Source organism: Bos indicus, chromosome 5, assembly GCF_029378745.1.
Source record: "Bos indicus isolate NIAB-ARS_2022 breed Sahiwal x Tharparkar chromosome 5, NIAB-ARS_B.indTharparkar_mat_pri_1.0, whole genome shotgun sequence".
NCBI classification, from domain to species: domain Eukaryota; kingdom Metazoa; phylum Chordata; class Mammalia; order Artiodactyla; family Bovidae; genus Bos; species Bos indicus.
In genome coordinates, this window is record NC_091764.1 from 66,213,529 (window position 1) to 66,232,146 (window position 18,618).

General features: G+C 38.0%; 1 protein-coding gene across 11 annotated transcripts in view; it reads right to left on the bottom strand.

The window, feature by feature from the left end:
* Positions 1–247: 247 nt before the first annotated feature.
* The window catches only part of IGF1 (insulin like growth factor 1), a 78,142-nt gene continuing 59,771 nt past the window's right edge, over positions 248–18,618 (bottom strand). For 8 of the 11 annotated variants that reach the window (XM_019961184.2, XM_019961182.2, XM_019961188.2 and 5 more), the window contains one exon: positions 248–6,693. Coding sequence is in view for 6 of the 11 variants with exons in the window: in XM_019961190.2 (XP_019816749.1) it covers positions 6,634–6,693 (60 nt within the window). In the remaining 5 variants the exon portion in view is untranslated. Of the gene's footprint in view, positions 6,694–6,784; positions 6,832–18,618 lie in introns of all 11 variants that reach the window. The other 3 variants (XR_011566663.1, XM_019961187.2, XM_019961191.2) reach the window with 1 other exon arrangement.

Genomic DNA, 18,618 nt, shown 5'->3' on the forward strand with positions numbered 1-18,618 from the left:
ATTGTTAATGCATCTATCGTACAATTCATACATCTCTGACATAGTTTGTACAAGTTCTTTGAAACATTTATTTTTAAATATAACCTGTAAATTTTGTAAGATAGCTCCATTCTGGGTGTATGATTAGTTTTATTTTCTGGGTAAGTTTTCATGTTTTATTTGCTGCAATGATCTTAATAAAAACGCTACATTACAATATAGTTCTTAAGGAATGACACATTACACCAACATTGTCCAAAAGAACTAATTAATCAAACATGATTAATTTTAATGTAATTACTAAAGAAAGATATATCATTTTATTATGACGCTCTAGCCATACATTTTCAAAATATGCTTATTAAACAGTAAATGTCAGATAATGATTCAGTTAGTTACATTTTTAGAAGTCATTAGGATCGATATTCCTCTGCCATAAATGAATTGAATAATAATTTCAAATACAGAGTTAATTTAATAAAAAATATGTTTTGAACTAAGACAGATATAATGAATAATAACCAATCATTTTCTGGTTTCAGAGTAGCAGGGAAGATTAATTCAGTGTCTATAAGTTTCCTTATCACACTTGGCCTATAAATGTGATAAAAACAAATGAAGCAAAACACATGAAGTAATCCCAGGTTTCAGCTTCATTAGCTCTTTCAGCAAAAAGAGATCAGACATAGTACTTGGGGCCTTTGTATAAACTGAATACAAGCTGCATGATGTTTGAAAGTTTTTGATATTTGAATAGACATTTTAATAATACACAGACACAGATAAGAGATGTGAGTAGGTGGCTTGAGGTTTCAGAGTCCCTCCTGCAGTGTGTTTAGCAGCAGGTACAAGATAAATATCCAAAAAAATCAGATTAAGGGATTAACAGTAGTGATTTTGCTATGGGTAAGTGAGCAGGGCCAGTGGGTGGTTTGGAAGGGATTTTTGAGTTCTTCTTTCATTTTTCCTACTTTTACATCAGTGCATTTAGGCCTGGGCAATTTAAAAAAAAGGCATATCCTAAGGACAGTGAAGGCCATTTGAAGGTGACAGGTGAGATTCAGCAGGGGTTAAATAGAAGAAACTATATCTTAATTTACATTTCAATTGGGCAGTGACATACGAAATTTTGTGTTCTCTTTTTAAGTGGTTTTTTCTTGAAAGACCTTATCAATGACAGTTGAAGAATGGGGAGAAATAGGGACCATGTTTAAGATCAATGTGGCTTCATAAATTAAGAAAACAGGTGAAATGTATATTTTGAAAGAGGTCCCTTTCATTTCAGGGTTTCAGTTTGGTCAGTCCTCTACAAAATTTTGAGACAGATACTAAATGAATAAGGACTAAGAGGGAAAAAAGAGTTTCAAAACTCCCCTGGGCCTCTGTCTCATCTATGAGAGGTTCTCTACAAAAAGTATTGCTCCAGATAGGATTTGATTGTTTAAATTTGTATCTTTATCCTGTACCACACGCACTTAAAGCTCAGACAGTCATCTCATCTCCTTTTTTTTTTTAAATAGAAATCACACAAAAAAGATATCTATGTATCAGTTTCTAATACCTAACAGAAAAGTCTTTTAAAATATTAACATAGCAATAAGCAAATATCTACTATAGGATTAAACACTAGCATCAAAAACAAACAAACCCAAAACAAAGAACCAACACAATTTTCTCTTGTTTTTTGCCCCTTTCAGATTTTGGAGTTTATGAGCATTGCAGGAGAGGGGCATGAAGAATCACTTATTTTATTTTAAAATTTTAAAATAAATGATGCCATAATGATGTATAAATCAGATTATTCTTTCAAAAGCATCGATGGGAAAGCCCAGGTGATTTGAAGGGAAATGCTCTTTCTAATGAAGAGAGCCAAATAGGATCTGTCTCTAATAAATTAGTACAATCTTTTAAGATTAAAAATAGCAAACACATTTTTAAATAGTCTGATTATAGCTTCAACAAGTCAAACATACATTTCTATCTAGCCTATAGTTTTAAAAAGTCAGTCTATGTGGGTTTAACTTATCATCCCTTATTCCAATATAAAAAAAGAAGAAAAAAACAAGTCATTTTTGAACATTAAGATATTCATAAAGACTGTATAAAGTAAAAAACAAAAACAAAAAAATCTTCACAGATTGTTAGCCATCTCTTTCAACGATTTCTCATAAATTCTTCTCTGTCCTTATCAGTAGATAACCCCCATCTCAGAAGGAAATACTTTCCAACACTTCCCAATGAGATCAGTGATTGCTTTTATAAGAGCTACTGCTCTTTGAGATGTTTAGGTAAAGGGAGAATATCTTCTATTAAACCAGTCGACGCCAAATAACTACTCAAGGGGGATGTGGCAGAAGCTATTTTTAGCAGGTGAATCTATGCATTTTCCTCTTTGTTTTTATTTTCTCCACTTGCTGAGTATGTTTTAGAGCAGAGCGCACACACACACACACACACACACAAAGCAATGAGTAACTCAATCATCTTTTCAATTCTGCCATTTGCCTATAAGGTCTTTTTTCTTTTTTCTTTCCCTTTTATGCTCCATGCTCCTGAATCAAAGTGTTCAGATTGGATAATATATTGCTAATTTTGTTGAGTTTGAGAGCCAACAAAACAATGGAGCCTTCTAACTTAAAACAATTTTCATCTTCTGCCTTTGCACCCCCAAACTCACAATTTGGTGAACAGTACACTACTTGCAAGTGATAAAAAGTTGAAAGGTGGTGGTGACTAGACCTAATGCTATTTTCTTATGCCATCTAGCTATAGAATTGTTGTTTTCATACTTTAAAAAAATATGTCTATGCTTTCTTTTTTTTCTTTTTTTCTTTTTTTTTTAGTCAAGTACTTTCTTAAAGAAACATTAGCACCACATTGGCATAGCTGGCCAAACAATAAATGGGAAAGCAAAATGTGCTACATCTTCCATTTTAAAGCATTCTCCCAAGTGCATAAACTAGTAACAGAAACCCTGAAGCCACAGTGCATGAGATGGTTTCATCTACACAAACATTGACATTCCAAGGAGGGGAAGGATCCTCAAGGGACACCAGGCTTTTTTTTTTTTTTTCCAAAGATTTTTCAAGGAAGTGATTTCTCCTCAATATTCCATTGGACTCTTAGGATGAGTGTGTGTGTGTGTGTGTGTGTGAGTAGGGTGAGTATTGGGAGAGTTTTTCCTTATCTCTAAATGAGTGGATTCTGATGGAAAGATGCTTTCACTTTTTTAGTGGGTCTTCCTCATTTTAAAATGTTCTAATAATACAATTATACTATTTGAGGAATTGGGAGTGGACATTTGACCTAGGTATTCAGTGTTGTCAATTAAACTGGAAATCAACCCATAAATTGGAAGCTCACTCTTACACGTATTTATAGTTCTTTTGTAAATATCTTGATATTGCCTCATCTTAAAATTCTAAAGTAAAGCTTACAAATTGAGTTGTAAGATTTTATGTGCTTCCTTCTGTCAATACTGGGTCATTCTGCTGTACTATATAGTGATCAGCTGGCTTTTGGAGTTGACAGCAATTTGACTTCTAGTTTTAAATCATTTGAAAATAAGATAGAGGGTTAGCATAATTAGCTAATTTTTAATTAGCTGATTTATGATACAGTTGAATAGGACTATGTGTTAGAAAAAATTAAGAAAAGTAATATGGCTTTCCATATTTAAACTTTCCTCACTGGGATATTTTTGGTTATGAATAGAATTATTAGTGAATCAAATAAGTCAAAAGACACTCTTAGAATTAACATATTCACCTATGTCTGGAAACATATAAGTCTGTAGAAGGTTGCATGTAACATGTTATTGGTAGCCAGTAATTTTAAAAGATATACATTAGGAATAAGAAATAAAAATCAAAAGTGCCATTTTGGGAAAATGGATCCATTATCTCAACCCACAGAACCCATATGTCTAGAAAACAGATGAAGAGCAAAACCACCTATGGTTTCTTTTACATTGTCCACAGTGATCAGAACATAGCTCAGCATGCTGGAGGTGCTGAATTCAAATAACACTGTGGACTGATGTTAAAATACCGGTTGGCTGAAAGGGACATCCATTAAAGAGGCCTCGTTTTGCATAAGTTTGGAGATACAAGAAATCTGTTTTTTTCTGGCCTCTGAACCTTGAGGTGAACCAGAGGGATGAAAACTAAAGATGCTATTTTTGTTTTGCATGAACACTCTCCAAGAATAAAAGGGATATAATTTACATGAAATAATCAAGTCTGCTTGCTTTTTACCAAAAAATTCTAAGGCAGATAAAAAGATATGAATGATGAATGATTTGTTGTTTTAGTAAGAAAACCTTGATATATAGACAGGAAATATTTTTCTAGGTCAGCATGGACTTGTTCTTATCATTGGGTTTTCTTGATACCAATTTTCAACTGAATGGATAAGATACATCCACGGAGGACTAGAAGCCACTCTTCTAAGCAGACATGAGTTATGAGCTAGAAAATTTCTAGCTGTGAAAGGAACTTTTGCCTCTCAATTTGCAACACTAGTTAAGCATATTTTTGTCAAAAAAATTTAAAAATATATGTTTATGGATATACTTCCAAGGATAGAACAAAATATATTCAGGAAAGTAAATTTGTGACTTTTTATTAGTTATTATTTCAGGATTTGAAATCTTGGGCTTAAAGAGAGGAAATAACTGTGGCTTTCAAAGTGAATAGTCTCATTTATGATATTAAAATAAGTATTATTAGATTTGGTTTCCCAGGTGGCTCTGTGGTAAAGAATCTGCCTGCCAAGCAGAAGATGTGGGTTCGATCCCTGGGTTGGGAAGATCCCCTGGAGGAGGTAGTGGCAAACCCACTCCAGTATTCTTGCCTGGGAAATCCCATGGACAGAGAAGCCTGGTGGGCTATGGTCCATGGGGTCGCTAAAGAGTAGAACTGATTGAGCGACTAAACAACAACAAATTATTTGATTATTAGTAAATGCCTGGAAGAGTCAGAACGTGCTAACAAAAGGAGTAACCATCCTTTCACTTGTAGAAATCTTTGTTTTTCTCCTTTCTTTTCCTTTCTCCGCTTTCACTTTATATTTATAAATCCAAATGCAGAATTCAAAATCAAATTGTAGATTCAAATGTTTCTAAGTTATTTTGAAAAGTGTTTTAAAAGAGATTGAACTGTTAGCTTTTAACAGATAGTTAGTTGGATAGCCTCACTGACAAGAACTGGCATGTCAAGAGCATTCAGCTTATCAATTTTCTAGCTATACTGTGAATGGGTTGTTTATAGAATTCTTTGCATCCTAGCAACTCAAGGGCTCTGATCTTGATGCCCTCATAGCAACTCAGGATAAAAATCTGGAGCTTTATCTTTTTAATCCTCATACCACCCCTGTGAGGTAGGTAGATTACATATTGCCCCCATTTTGCAGATGAGGAAACTGAGGCACAGAGAGGTGAAGTGACTTGCCCAAGGTCACACAGTGGTGAGTCCGTGGCAGAGTCGTCAGATGTTTGTTTCTTCAGCGAGAATAAGAAACCAGGATTATTAAATTCCTAGCCTTCTGCTTTTTTCTACTCCTCTCTGGACTCGCCAAACAAATTTGTATCAGTGGACTTTGTGTCTTATTTTTCTTGGAAGGCATAATTGGGGAGCTTTTCTTTCCCAAATGTTTGAGTTTTGAGTACCCTTCCCCTCTGTGTCACCTTTGGCTCCAGGCTCCCTCTTTAGTTTTGCTTTCACCTTTTACCGTTTTGGCCAGACTCTTTCATATAACAAACTACAAAATAGCACCATTGTACTAAAAAACAGAGTTTTACATACTGTTTGATATATCTTGTATTATTGATATGCTAAATTTACATAGTGCTCTATATGGAAGAAATAAAAAGAGAGAAGTACTGATCAGGTCACACACTAACTCATCTCTTGAAGGAACCATTCAGAGTTTGAGACTTTCTATGCTTAAAACATACACCTAAAATGATTGGCCTCAAAGTTGTAACTACTTGCATCTTTTAGCAAGATGTGGAAAAAATAAAGCTTTGTGTCTAAAATAAATGCATCCAACTTATATTTGGTACAAATGCCACAGATGGAATCTTGTGGGTTAAAAACTGGTGTGCTACTTAACTGCTTGCTGCTGCTGTTTAGGAGGCCAAATTCAGCAAATATAAAGGTGATGGAGAAGGGAGTGGGATAGAGGAACAAGATTATCAGACACTGTAAAACAAACAGCCTGTGTTGCGTAGAAAGAAGTGCAAATAAAAAAATTAATAAACCACTTAGACAAGCCTGCTGAATGAATGTCTCTAGCAGCCAAGATTCAGAGATAAATTTAGTGCAACTGGATCTATACAACACCCATGCATTTGTGGCTCTTGAGAGGCAGGGACTAAGATCTATATATATATTTTCTCTATAGAACATTATTGATAAAGGATCAACAGCAATCTACCAACTCCAGGGTCATTTTTGCAAGGTGCAAAGCTTTGAACAATCACTCCTAAAGACAATGTTGGAATGTTTACTTATTTCATTGGGGGAAATGCCCATCTTTTGAAATGTTATCAAACTTATTTTTGGTAGGTCTTCTGGTGTTTAACAGGTAACTCGTGCAGAGCGAAGGATCCTGCCGGTGGCATGTCATTCTTCACTCTTTAGGAAGGTCTTCCTACATTCTGTAGTTCTTGTTTCCTGCACTCCCTCTACTTGTGTTCTTCAAATGTACTTCCTAAAAATAAGCGAGAAAAAGTGACATTAATTTGATGAATTTTTATGTATCCAACCCATCTCTTTCTAACATTGGATCTCAATCTTCATACCTTATGTCTCACCAGTCAGTTTAATAGACAACTTGGGCCAGGGTTTTCTGAGAAAGACATAAACAAGTGGATGACCATGAGTTTTTAATTTAGACAAACCTCACTAAAGCTACTTCTATTTTCCCTTGATGGCATGGGGACCACAAATTGCTTTGTAATCACACAAAAATATGTGTTTATTCATCTGCCACTATCACAGGTTCCTTGATAGGAAGGGGATCCTTTAAAATCCAGTCTTCTGGCTTGGAACGTCTTTTTCCTAGTGGAAAAAAAAAAAAATCACATCCTGGGATCATCCTCCATTGTTTTATTGCTTTTGGTTCTGTTTTAGTTTCTGTAAAAAGGAGATAACTTTTCATTTTTTTCTTTTTCTCCTCTGGAGAGAGGCAGAGGTTTTGAAGTAGAAGATTGGGAAGTTTTGTAGCTGATTGGAATCTACAAAATCACAGACATTCTGAGCTGTGCTCAAATCCTGGTTCTTCTGTTTTCTAGCCATATGCACTTGTGTAAGTGACAATCTCCTGTGTCTCAATTTCATCCATAAACTGGGATAATAATAGTTTCTACCTTTTAGGATTAAGGATTAAAAAATTAGGATATAAAATCACTTATAATAGGCCTGGAACACCGTGAACACTACCTAAGTATTACCAATTGTTATTTACTATTATTATTCAATCTTTATTGGAAAGGAACTATTCTTGGATTAAACATTCTGGGTTCCTTGTTTTGATGCTACCATTCACCCATCAACAACCAGTTCTGTTATCCAAGGAATACTGAGTTTTGCTTAGAATAGAAGCCCTATAATAATAGGGACATGTCTCTGCTCACTGTTACAGCTCCATGTCTACAGCAATGCCCAAAACATTTCAGGTGCTCAATAAATACCTATTGAATGAATATAATGAACCCTCTGATAATGTGCAGGATCAAGTCATTATACTTCTTCTGTAATTATTATTTTATCCTTGAACCTACTTAAATACCAACATTTATTTAGACAAATAAGCTGTAAAATAAAATCCAGAAGGAAATGACATATACATGCAGAAACATCAGGTGCTGCTTCTCTTGATTTTCCTTCTAGTCAGGAGCCCTTAGAGAAGGATGTAATGGATAATTATTGGTACAGAATGAGGTTTAAGGATTCCTTTTTCCCAGGAACATTTTCCATCCAGACCAAAACCAAGGGTTCTCATCACGGGCACTGGAATCTCCAAATCCTTCCTTCTGGCTAAGGAAATGATCACTCTCACAATCACTGTAAGATGTTTAAAGACCATTGTGAGGGAGCTTGCAGATCACTCAGACCTGAGAACTAGAGAGGGTGAGAAGCTGGGGCAGAGTCAACTACTAATCCCTGGAAATGATACCTATTGACTCAGACCCATAGGGATTTGATCATTTTTCTTACACATATTTTCAGCTCTACCTGGAACATTAGAGTGATCAACAAGTCCTTTATAAAAGCAAGTTAGTACTTTGCACGTTGATGGTGAAAATATCTTATACCTCCTGAAAAGAAGGAGGATGACATCATTGTGTAAAAATGTTTATTAAAATATCTAGCTCAGTGGCCACTGAAAAAATCTTTGTGGGAAGAAAATGGGCATTCATGTAGGAGAGCTTGAGATGCTATCTGTTTACAATCCTGGCACTTTCCCCTCTAATATCATACAACTTTTACCAGGTTCACTAGACATGCATTTGTTGCTCTACAAAGCATCAGCTGTTAAGCTACCGGTAAAGTTTTTATTTCTAACCTTACACCTTATTCTGCTTCTTAAAGGAGTTCTCTGGAAAATGGAAGAAAGACATATGCAGCTACAGAGTAGACATACTATTGTCCCAAACTCTTTGAAACATTTCTGTTCAGTTCTCAATAGACCCTGCTGATGGTATATGGCTCATCAAACCCCCTTAATCACTATTATTAAGGACACTATTGCTCTATCAAACTAGTAACCAAGTTAACAGGACTAAAAATACCCTAATTTGGGTTTTAACCTCTTTTTCTGTTTACAAGGTATGACAGCTTAGAAAAAGGATTTTAAAGAATCTGAATAAAGCCCATTCTAAGGAAATACTCCAGAATGAAATGGTTACAAGCAACAAGAAAGCACATGAGGTATTTAATCTCCAGTCTTCTTCTCAAGCCAAATTAATCACAGGTTTCCAGATAAAAAGTTCAGGTATCTTCTATACCTCTCTCTTCACATTCATGATCGCTGTAGCAAAAAGAACTGAGGTTAGTTTGGCCAATCATATAGATCTTATCCCTTTCCCCAATTCAGAGATTCTTTCTTTTCTCTCAAAGCAGAAGTGTAAGGTGTAAAGTCTGAGTGGAGGGATCTTCTGGACTCTCTTCTGGGACTGTCTCTGCATCACAGCAAAGTCCTGGGCAGAAACTCACTTGATAAAGCTGACACTGCTCCAAGTAGCATGGTTCCCATGCACACAGGCGTATGATGGAGGCCATTCAGAACCAGCTGGGATGTCGTCTGGTTTGCATTTGGCTCTCTTCCCAGGCTCTCACATGTGACTTCTTTGTTGCAGACAATGACAGTGACAAAACAAAAGCACTCAGGGATTTAGTCTCAGTTGCATCTGTTGCTTTGCTCATTGTTTTAATTTAATGACGCGGGCCACCCTTGACAATGGGTGGCAAGTGGAGGCCTGCTAGAAGCAGCCGTCGGAGCTGGCACCCTCCTTCAGTGCACTTCTTGAAGGGGTTATGAAACTGTCCCACATTCAGTCAAGCAAAAACTTTTCACTTCAACAGCCTGTCCAAGACAAACAAACCAGCTAAAACTGTGTCTACTATGCAACTAGACAGATTTTTGAAAGGAAAACAGTAGTGAGTAAATACTGTTTCCTATTGACACCAGAGAAGGTAAGATTATTTACCAAAAAAAAAAAAGTTGGTCCTCAAGCTCACTGGGGTTGACTGAGGAAACATACCCTCTGAAGGAAGGGTTAACTGACTCATGAGGGAATAGGTTTGATAGGGGTTAATTTGTGATATACATTATTACACAGTGTATGCCATACACAGATATATAGGAAGCTGGAAAATGCCATGAAGGGATCATTCACATTCCCCCATTTTTCTCTTGGCGATCCTAGCTCTTAGTTTTCCAATGGAAAACTGTCCACAAACTTAAGTTCCCTGAGAGCTAACGACAATGGCAATAATAGTTATCTTGATTAAAATTTGCACACATTTTACAGTTTACACAGTAATCTCCATGAATCCTCCCAACAACCTCAGGAGATGACGTTGTTTGCATTGGTATCATTCACAATCTAAGGCTCCTGAAGATTTAGTGACTTGCTTGAGGTCACATAGGAACAAACTGATAGACCTAGAACTAATAGTAAAACCACCTATTATTTTCATAAAAGAATAACAGTTCCACCAGTTGAACATGTGTATGTGCTGGTCACTGTCTTGTAAGTGCTAATTGTAGACATTTTCTTATTTAATTCTCATAGTTCTCTCAGAGATGGGTACTACTGTCTTAGCCACTTTACCTTCATGAAATATGAATAAAAAACAACGTGCCTGATTTCTTACAGTGAAGATGTGACCATGTTTGGGATTTGTATCAGTCACTTCTGATCCTGGAGCTCACCAGATAGATACTCGACCATGATGCCTCCCAAAGAGGTAGACCAGTATCTGGTGATGCAAAACCCAAGTCTCTTTCCAGTAACAGTAATTGATCATGTCATGAGTTGCCCATGATCCCAGATGGTGGCAGATGCTGGTTTAGAAGGTAAGGCAAGACTGTAAACTAGGGAAGTAGGTACCCTCCCTTATCCCAGTGTGAGCTGAGTCCCATTTGTATGCTATTAATGGAGGTCTAGTAGCACAATATTCATTTAGCAAAAGCTAACCATGTGAATATGATAAGCCCTTATTTTCTCCCCGCCTATCTTTGTAAGACATTGCCTGAGAGGCAGAATCTAAAAGGATTATAATAGCCCCTTTAAATTTTAGGGAGGAAGCATTGATGTTTTCAATAGACTATGTTTCCATCTCCACCCACTACAAACAAGTTAAGAATTGTATGACATAAACTCGAAGAAAAGCCTGGAACCCCATAAAAAATGCTGGGAAAATACTGCCCATCATGGAATGTTAATAGCCTATTGTACAGCCTAAAGTTCTAACTCAGCATTGACTTTCTCCTAAAAAGGGCAAAATAGAAAAAAAAAAAAAAAAAGGCAATGGATGATTGAAGAGATGGCCCAGATGTCAATTTGTTGAAAAGGATTTGCCCTGGCTATTTTGCTTGCTTAGCCTGGAGAAATGTGAAATATTGGATGATGATTTAAATGTCCTAATATCAACTTTGATATCTCATTATTTCGGGGGATTATAAGTCCGAATTCCAGGAGAGTGAGGTCAGTCTTTCATCTCTGGGAGCCAAGTAGAGTGAATGTCATGAGATCAACTCAGTGCTCTGGGATGTGACTTTTAAAACCGAAGGACAAGGTATACTTTTCAAGAGATGTATGCTCCTGGTAGAGTAACTGCCTCTTCAGCAAAGAGATAGGTGTAACAGTCTGGGCACAGTGTTGGTCTGCCCAGCCCCCTTTCTATTTATGTTTTTCTGGAAATGACTTCACCCTATCTTTTATGTGGTTAGAGTGGGAAAGGACATTTTTTCCAACATGATCGTCTCCTCTGACCATGCATGGTAGATGGGCCCCACAGCCCCCTCCCATAGCTCAAGAGTGTAGTGGGGACATCAGGGCAGACCCAATTTCTGGGAAACCCAAGACTTCTTTATTGGCCATCTTTGGCTCAAGGACTCCTCAGTGGCTTTGCTGACTTTTCTTTAGACAGTACAGCCATCTAGGATGCTTCTCCCCAGTCATCTCTCCTCCTCGGTTTCACTGAGGTCAGACTTGCACTTGCATTCTGCTGGCTTGCTCAGGCTTCCCTGATCCTCTCCTATTGCTTTTCACATGGGTATTTCCCCTCATCAAACCCTTGCTCCTTTAACCCAGTATCATATACATTTCTCAGAGAACCTGGATTTATATACCTAGCTTGGATCCCAGCTTCCAACACAGAACTGTGTGACCTTTGGCAATTGTTACGTTGTCCTCGCCTTCTCAGTTTCCTGCTGTAAAATGAAAGGGGGGAGTAAGAGCACCCACCTCATAATGTTGTGATGATTACATGTGATCACCCTTACACATCTACCTACCGTAGCTGTGTGCAAGAGAGCCAGCTGTTTCAACGGCCCTTGGTTTAGCTCTCATTTGTGAACTTGATGGCAAGAGCTGTCCTGGCTTCTGTGCTGTCAGAATCCACTTTGGGTCTGCCTTTGTTGTGGAATAAATTATTTAAGTGTTTGCTTTCCCACTAAAAAGTAAACTCCTTGAGGGCAGGTAGCATAGTCCCTTCACCTCTATCTCCTCCTTGGATGTGTGAGCAAAGTGGCGAACCAGGAAAAGCTTGTTAAATTGATTTGCATCTCCTGCAGGAATGGTGGAATAGAGTTCAGGTTAACAGCAAGCCTTACATGGTTTCCTACTTCTTGCTGTGCACAGAGCCCCTGTCCTGTCTTGGAACTTACAGCGGGCAGATTGCAGTACAGTAAATATCAGTGAAGAAATGAAGAGAGATCACAGTGCATAGTTCACATGCTGGAGTCCATCTTGAGTTTGGATTCTGGTCTGACCACTTGTTAGGGCAAGACCTTGGCAAGACATTTAGCCCCCTTAGTCCAGGTTTTCTAATTGTACAGTGTGGGAGGGGGCATAATTATAACATTTACCCTTCAGGCTAATAGTGAAGATTAAGGAGGTGATTTGTGGCAGCCTTTAACTCAGGGCATGTGCCTAATAAATAACAGCTATTACTATTGTCTTTTTAGAAATAGTTCCTGTTGGGAAAGCACACCCCATGCTTGAGTACTGCCCTTTCTCTGACTGGCGGGGGGGGGGGGTAATAGTTACTTACTGGGTGCCCAGGGCACCCTTGACTGCTGCACTAGAAGATGCATAACTCTTGTTTCTAGTGACAGGTCCATCCCTAGGAATCCCCCAGTTTAGGGAATGTGTTTATCCTATAATTATTCACAGATTATCCTGTCTTGGCAATTCCTTACTTTTCAAAGGATACCACCTGACTCTGTTTGAAGTATTTTTGTCTGTGATGTAACAAATCACTACCAAAATGGTTTAAAAGCCTGAAAAAAGAAAAAGGAAAGGGAAAAGAAAGCTGAAGGGTATTTTCCCTTACTGGCAAGAGTTATTTATGTTGCCTTTAATAGTCTTGAAGGATGTTGTAAAATACTCCAGGGCTGCTTAGGCTGTTGATTTTATGGGCAGCCTGTTTTGTTAGCTGTTTGTGTTACATTTTTAAATTAAAAAAAAACAAAAACAAAAACAACTACACTTTAAGCACACTATCTTTCCCAGAGGGAGTTGGTTTTGGAATTGCTGAAAGGTTCAACCACTGTGGTATTTAAAAAAGTGAAACACCAGATTCTAGCAATTTCACTGATATGTGCTAAAGATTCAGCATATTTTTACCTAAAAACTGGATTTGATTATTTTTTTCTCTTTAGCCTCCAAAATAGCATTGTTTCATCTGACATAAAACATACGTTGGAGTCCTTACACTCATGTATGCAGTAATTTATATTCCAATGTTCTGGGGCCATGTGGGGCTCAGGGTTGTTACCTTTTGGTATCATTTCAATGCAATAGTGATGAGTTCAGAGATTAGTAGGAAAGGGTGTTACCCTCTTTCACTCATGCTTTGTGTGTGTGACAAATCTGGGCAGAACATTCAAATACTGTGTTCTGAATTTTCCTCCTCTGAATTGAGAGAAATTTTGCAAGTTTGGAAGGCTTTTCTGAACTTTTAGGATGAATAAAATAACACTACGACAAGTTAAAGTGATTTGCATCTGTTTGAGATTGACGTGAGTCTTCAGCATATAAAAGTAAACACGCATGGTGCCAGCCAGTGCTTTTCCAAGACAGAAAACGGCGCAAGAACAATTCATGTGTGTATACAGTTTAAAAAAAATCAGAATTGTGCCCAAAGTACTTTTACTTGCATCCTAGTGTTCTTTGAAGAAGGAAACAAGTATCGTTATTGACAGAGACAAACCAGAGCATCCAGTAGTGGCCTTGGTCAATCAATACTGACAAAATAATGCTATGTATTTATTGATTCCTTTTATATTTTTCACTTTTCTCTAGTCCTCCAATGCCTCATGAATCATTCAAATTTGCCACACTCAGACTGTGACATAAATATTACATATTCTCAAGTCTACAATAGGATTCTTTATCTAACCCACAACCTGCCATGGTCTTACTCCTAATCATTTAGAATTTTTGTCTTGCCATAATTGTCATCTACAGCTGTGAAAATACCACATCATATTTTCATGGATGGCAGAGCTGGCTGGTCTTTGATTACATGACCTCTTGGAGCTGGCCAGACAGAAAGCTCCATGTGAATGTTTATATATTTTACAGAGAATTTTGTAAGAAATTCTGGCATGTGAATCCCACTGTGTGCGCGCACACACACACACACACACACAAAGTAAAGAAGAGAAAATAATCTTCTTTCTCCCAAAACTATTTGCTGTAGTTAACAACAGATTGTAAGTTACCACCAAGGATATTTGGAATTAAAGTTGGATTGGACCTTCAGCATTCTTATTTCTATCAAACCTTCACTTTTTCAAAAGACTTAGTTTTCTGACCAAATGGATCTTAAAACTATAATCTCATCAGTGAATAATATAGATGGGAATGTTTGGAAATGTTTTCTAGCTCTTATTACTGATGGAGCAGTAGCCCATTGAGCTATGACTGAGTTCCTAGTGTGGTGAGAAGTTTCTTTGCTGCTGTCTATTAGTACCAGACATGAGCTCATATGCCCATTGTCCCACATCTCTCATAATTTCCTTGCTGTTCTCAATTTCCATTTCTCTCTACTTGAGTTTAAATGTAAGTCTATATTTCTAAACCATCTCTTTTGGTTGCAAGATAAAAACAAGGTGGCCCTAAGGGTATGAAAGTGTTAGTCACTCAATTGCGTCAGACTCTTTGTGACCCTATGGACTGTCGCCCACCAGCTCCTCTGTCCATGGAATTCTTCAGGCAAGAATACTGGAGTGGGTTGCCATGCCCTCCTCCAAGGGATCTTCCTGACCCAGGGATCAAACCTAGGTCTCCTGTATTGCAGGCAGATTCTTTACCATCTGAGCCCCCAGGGAAGCCCCCCTTAAGGGGGTTAAAGCAGTCCCATTAAAGAAGGAGTCCTAAGTAGATGAGTATCAGGGAATGGTGCTCAGATTTCAGTTAGAGCTCTGAGGATGAAAATACTGATTTTGACCTTGCAGATCTGGAAATTTAATGGCCACTGAAAAACTTATCCTAACCTTGCCTGGTCTTTCTTTAAAAATAGACTTATCTTGCCTAGGCCAATACATATTGTCACTGATTTTCAAAGGATTCAGGAGCTGGGCTTTCAATCACTGGAGAATTCTATAGTGGATATTTAAAAACTCATAAAGGCACTCTGCTTCTTTTAAAACAATTTATCTTTATTTTTATTTTTTATAATTATTTTCTATTGGAGTATAGTTGCTTTATAATGTGTTAGTTTCTACTGTACAGCCAAGTGAATCAGCTATATGTATGCATATACCCCCTCTGTTTTAGATTTCCGTCCCATTTAGGTCACCACAGATCACTGTAAATGATTTATCTTTTCATTGTCAGCAAAAGGCTTCCACTTTACCTCTAGACTATCAGTTTTGTCCTGGATTAAAAGTCAGCTCTCTGTTGTCTGATAAACATTGCTCAAAGCCCTATTCCCTTCATACAGGCAAGCAAAGAGAACAGACTTCATCTTCCTCCATGGTGTGTAAGTGGACTTGAGAAATGGCAAGCCTTATTAGTTAGGAAAACACTGTTTCCTGTCGGTGAGTGGTGGGAGGGAGAGGGTCAGGAGTTGGAAGGGAAAGGGAGGAGGGGCTCTCCCAGAGCTGCTTTCTCTGCCTCCTTTTCCACCCTTACATCCTAACAGCACGCACACGAGAAGCTGTATGAGGTTTTGTTTGTTTTCAAGAGATGTTTGAAAGAAGATCAAATGCTTGTGAGAGGCACTGAATCGGCAGCCCTAGAAACTGAAATGTCCCGGAAGCTGTGTGAGCCCGGAAATATCCCACATTTTTATTTATTTTGGCAATTTTACTTTAAACTAGTAAGGGCTGGAGTTCATGCTACAATTAAATTTTCCTCAGGCACTGTGAAATGAAAACACATATTACATTTGATTTTAACTGGTTGAGAAAAATGGTGGTTTTCTGAAAGTTCTTTTCTACAACCTCAGAATAAAAGTTAACAGTTCCTCATACAGGACAGTCGAGCTTCCACTGAAGTTGGAATAATTCATAGAACTGGGGTTCTCTGGGTTGGAAGGGGTCTTAGGTCACTGAATTCTCTTTCTCTTATCATGTGCTTGAAAGACACTACCACATCACTGGAAAGTGTTGGTAAGCTTAAGCTTGAAGTTTTTGGTGATAGGGGACTCACTTCCACTTGGTGAGACCTATTTCTTTTTCAGATGGCTCTAATTTTAAAAACTAAGAAAAATAATATCAACTAAAACTTTAATAGTGCTTACTATTTGCCAGGTACCATTTTAAATACTATAATTTATATTTGTACACATACACACAATCTCCATAAATTCTCACAACTCTTATGAGGTAGATTCAATTATTACTCCCATTTGGCAGATGAGGAATCTGAGGTACAGGTAAATTGCATTATTTTCCCAAGGACATGCAGCTGTTAAGTGAGATAGCCAGGGTCTGAAACCAGGCAGTCTGATTCTAGATTCTGCGCTCTTAACCACTATGTAGTATTGCCTCTCCTATCTTTATCATTCTCCTTCATGTACAGAGGTTTACATATCATGGGTACTCAGTAAAAATATTTTTCAACAATTTAAGGATCAGGAGTCCTTACATATTCCTTTTAGTTTTACACACAATCATCAATTTCCCCTAAAAGAAACAGTTGAAACAGAGGGCTTTTAAATTATTATGAATACTCTGCCTACATTCAAGAAAGCATTGAGGGGATGAATAGGGAACATAACATTCACTATAAAATACTCAACTGGTTTCCACCTTTAGCAATAAGTCCTTGAACGAATTCAATTTTGGCTCGAGTATAGGAAATTCCAAACACGCAAAAACTTGTGCAAGCACAACTCCTCTGCCTTCCCTCTTTGACTCCGCACTTGCATCACTGTCTTAGGCAAGGACAAGAGGAATTATTTCATCTCAGCAGTGCTTCCCTGGTGGCTCAGACAGTAAAGAATCCACCTGCAATGCAAGAACCCTAGGATTCATCCCTGGGTTGGGAAGATTCCCTGGAGAAGGGAATGGCTACCCACTGCAGTATTCTTGCCTGGAGAATTCCATGGACAGAATTCCCGGAGATTCCATGTAGCCTAGTGGGCTACAGTCCACGGGTTTGCTAAGAGTCAGACATGACTGAGCATCTAACACACACACAGTGCTACTTAACTTTTATGGTCTATTTCCCTACCACTCTTCCCCTCCCCATCTCACTCATTTGTCCATCCATCCTTTCATTCATCATTATGTGCCATGTATCACTAGTGCTTATTTTCATAGTAGAAGGGATGAAAGACAGCAATAGATTCTTTCTGTTTACTTAATTTATGTTATTTAGAAATCACATGTAGGCATTCAAGATGACTGCTTTAGAGTTAATATAACCCACTGCAAAAAGAAAGAAAGAAAGTGAAGTCGCTCAGTTGTGTCCGACTCTTTGCAGCCCCATGGACTGTAGCCCACCAGACTCCTCCATCCATGGAATTTTCCAGGCAAGAGTACTGGAGTGGGTTGCCATTTCCTTGTCCAGGGGATCTTCCTGACCCAGGGATCGAACACAGTTTCCCACAATGCAGGCAGATGTTTTACTGTCTGAGCCACCAAGGAAGCAGGGTTTTAATTAATAGTCTGATGGTGAAGCATTCTTTAACTGGAAAGTTCTATTGCTTTCTTTTCCTTTTAAAGTCTTTGCCTTTTTTCTTGAATGAAGTTCATTATTGGGTATAATTGTCATTTATCCCTGTGTTATAATGGTATTGATCCGATCATCAATGAAAAAGGGAAGGGATAATCCCACAGGACACTGTTACTTTTCTGCCAAACTGTGGTCCCTTGAAAAGCCATCTCAGTTTGCAGGTTACTCTCAGGTGGTAGAAACAGTAGGTGTTGGCTTATGCTTGAGGCTTATACCTGAGGCTGGTTCCAAACCATAGATGTATTAACAGAAGAACAGGGAGTCTCCTGAAGAAGGTGGCTGGCCAGATGGGCTCAGGCTCCAGCCTGGCTTTTATCTGTTCTGATAAGCCAGGACCCACTTTGCAACCATAACAGCAGTGTCTTGGCTCCCATACGATACTCTGACAAGCTTGTGATCAAACTTTTTCCTCCTGGCTTGAGACTTGGGCACATCTATATATCATATATCCTGGGTTTTCAGTGAACCATGGACAAAGGATGATCCTGAAGTAGAAAGAATGGCTGGGGCATGAAGGACAAGTAGAAAGGATGTTCCTTTATACTTTGACATCTTCAAAGTGGGCTATTTGGATGAAATGCTTCACTCCTTGGTTTATCATCTTCTTACCCTGTGTTGTCTCTCTTGCATCCTCCCTTAGCTCTTTTAATTCACAATTTGAATGATCTTGAGACTTTTTGCTTTATTATCTATGAAGATACTAACCCTACTGC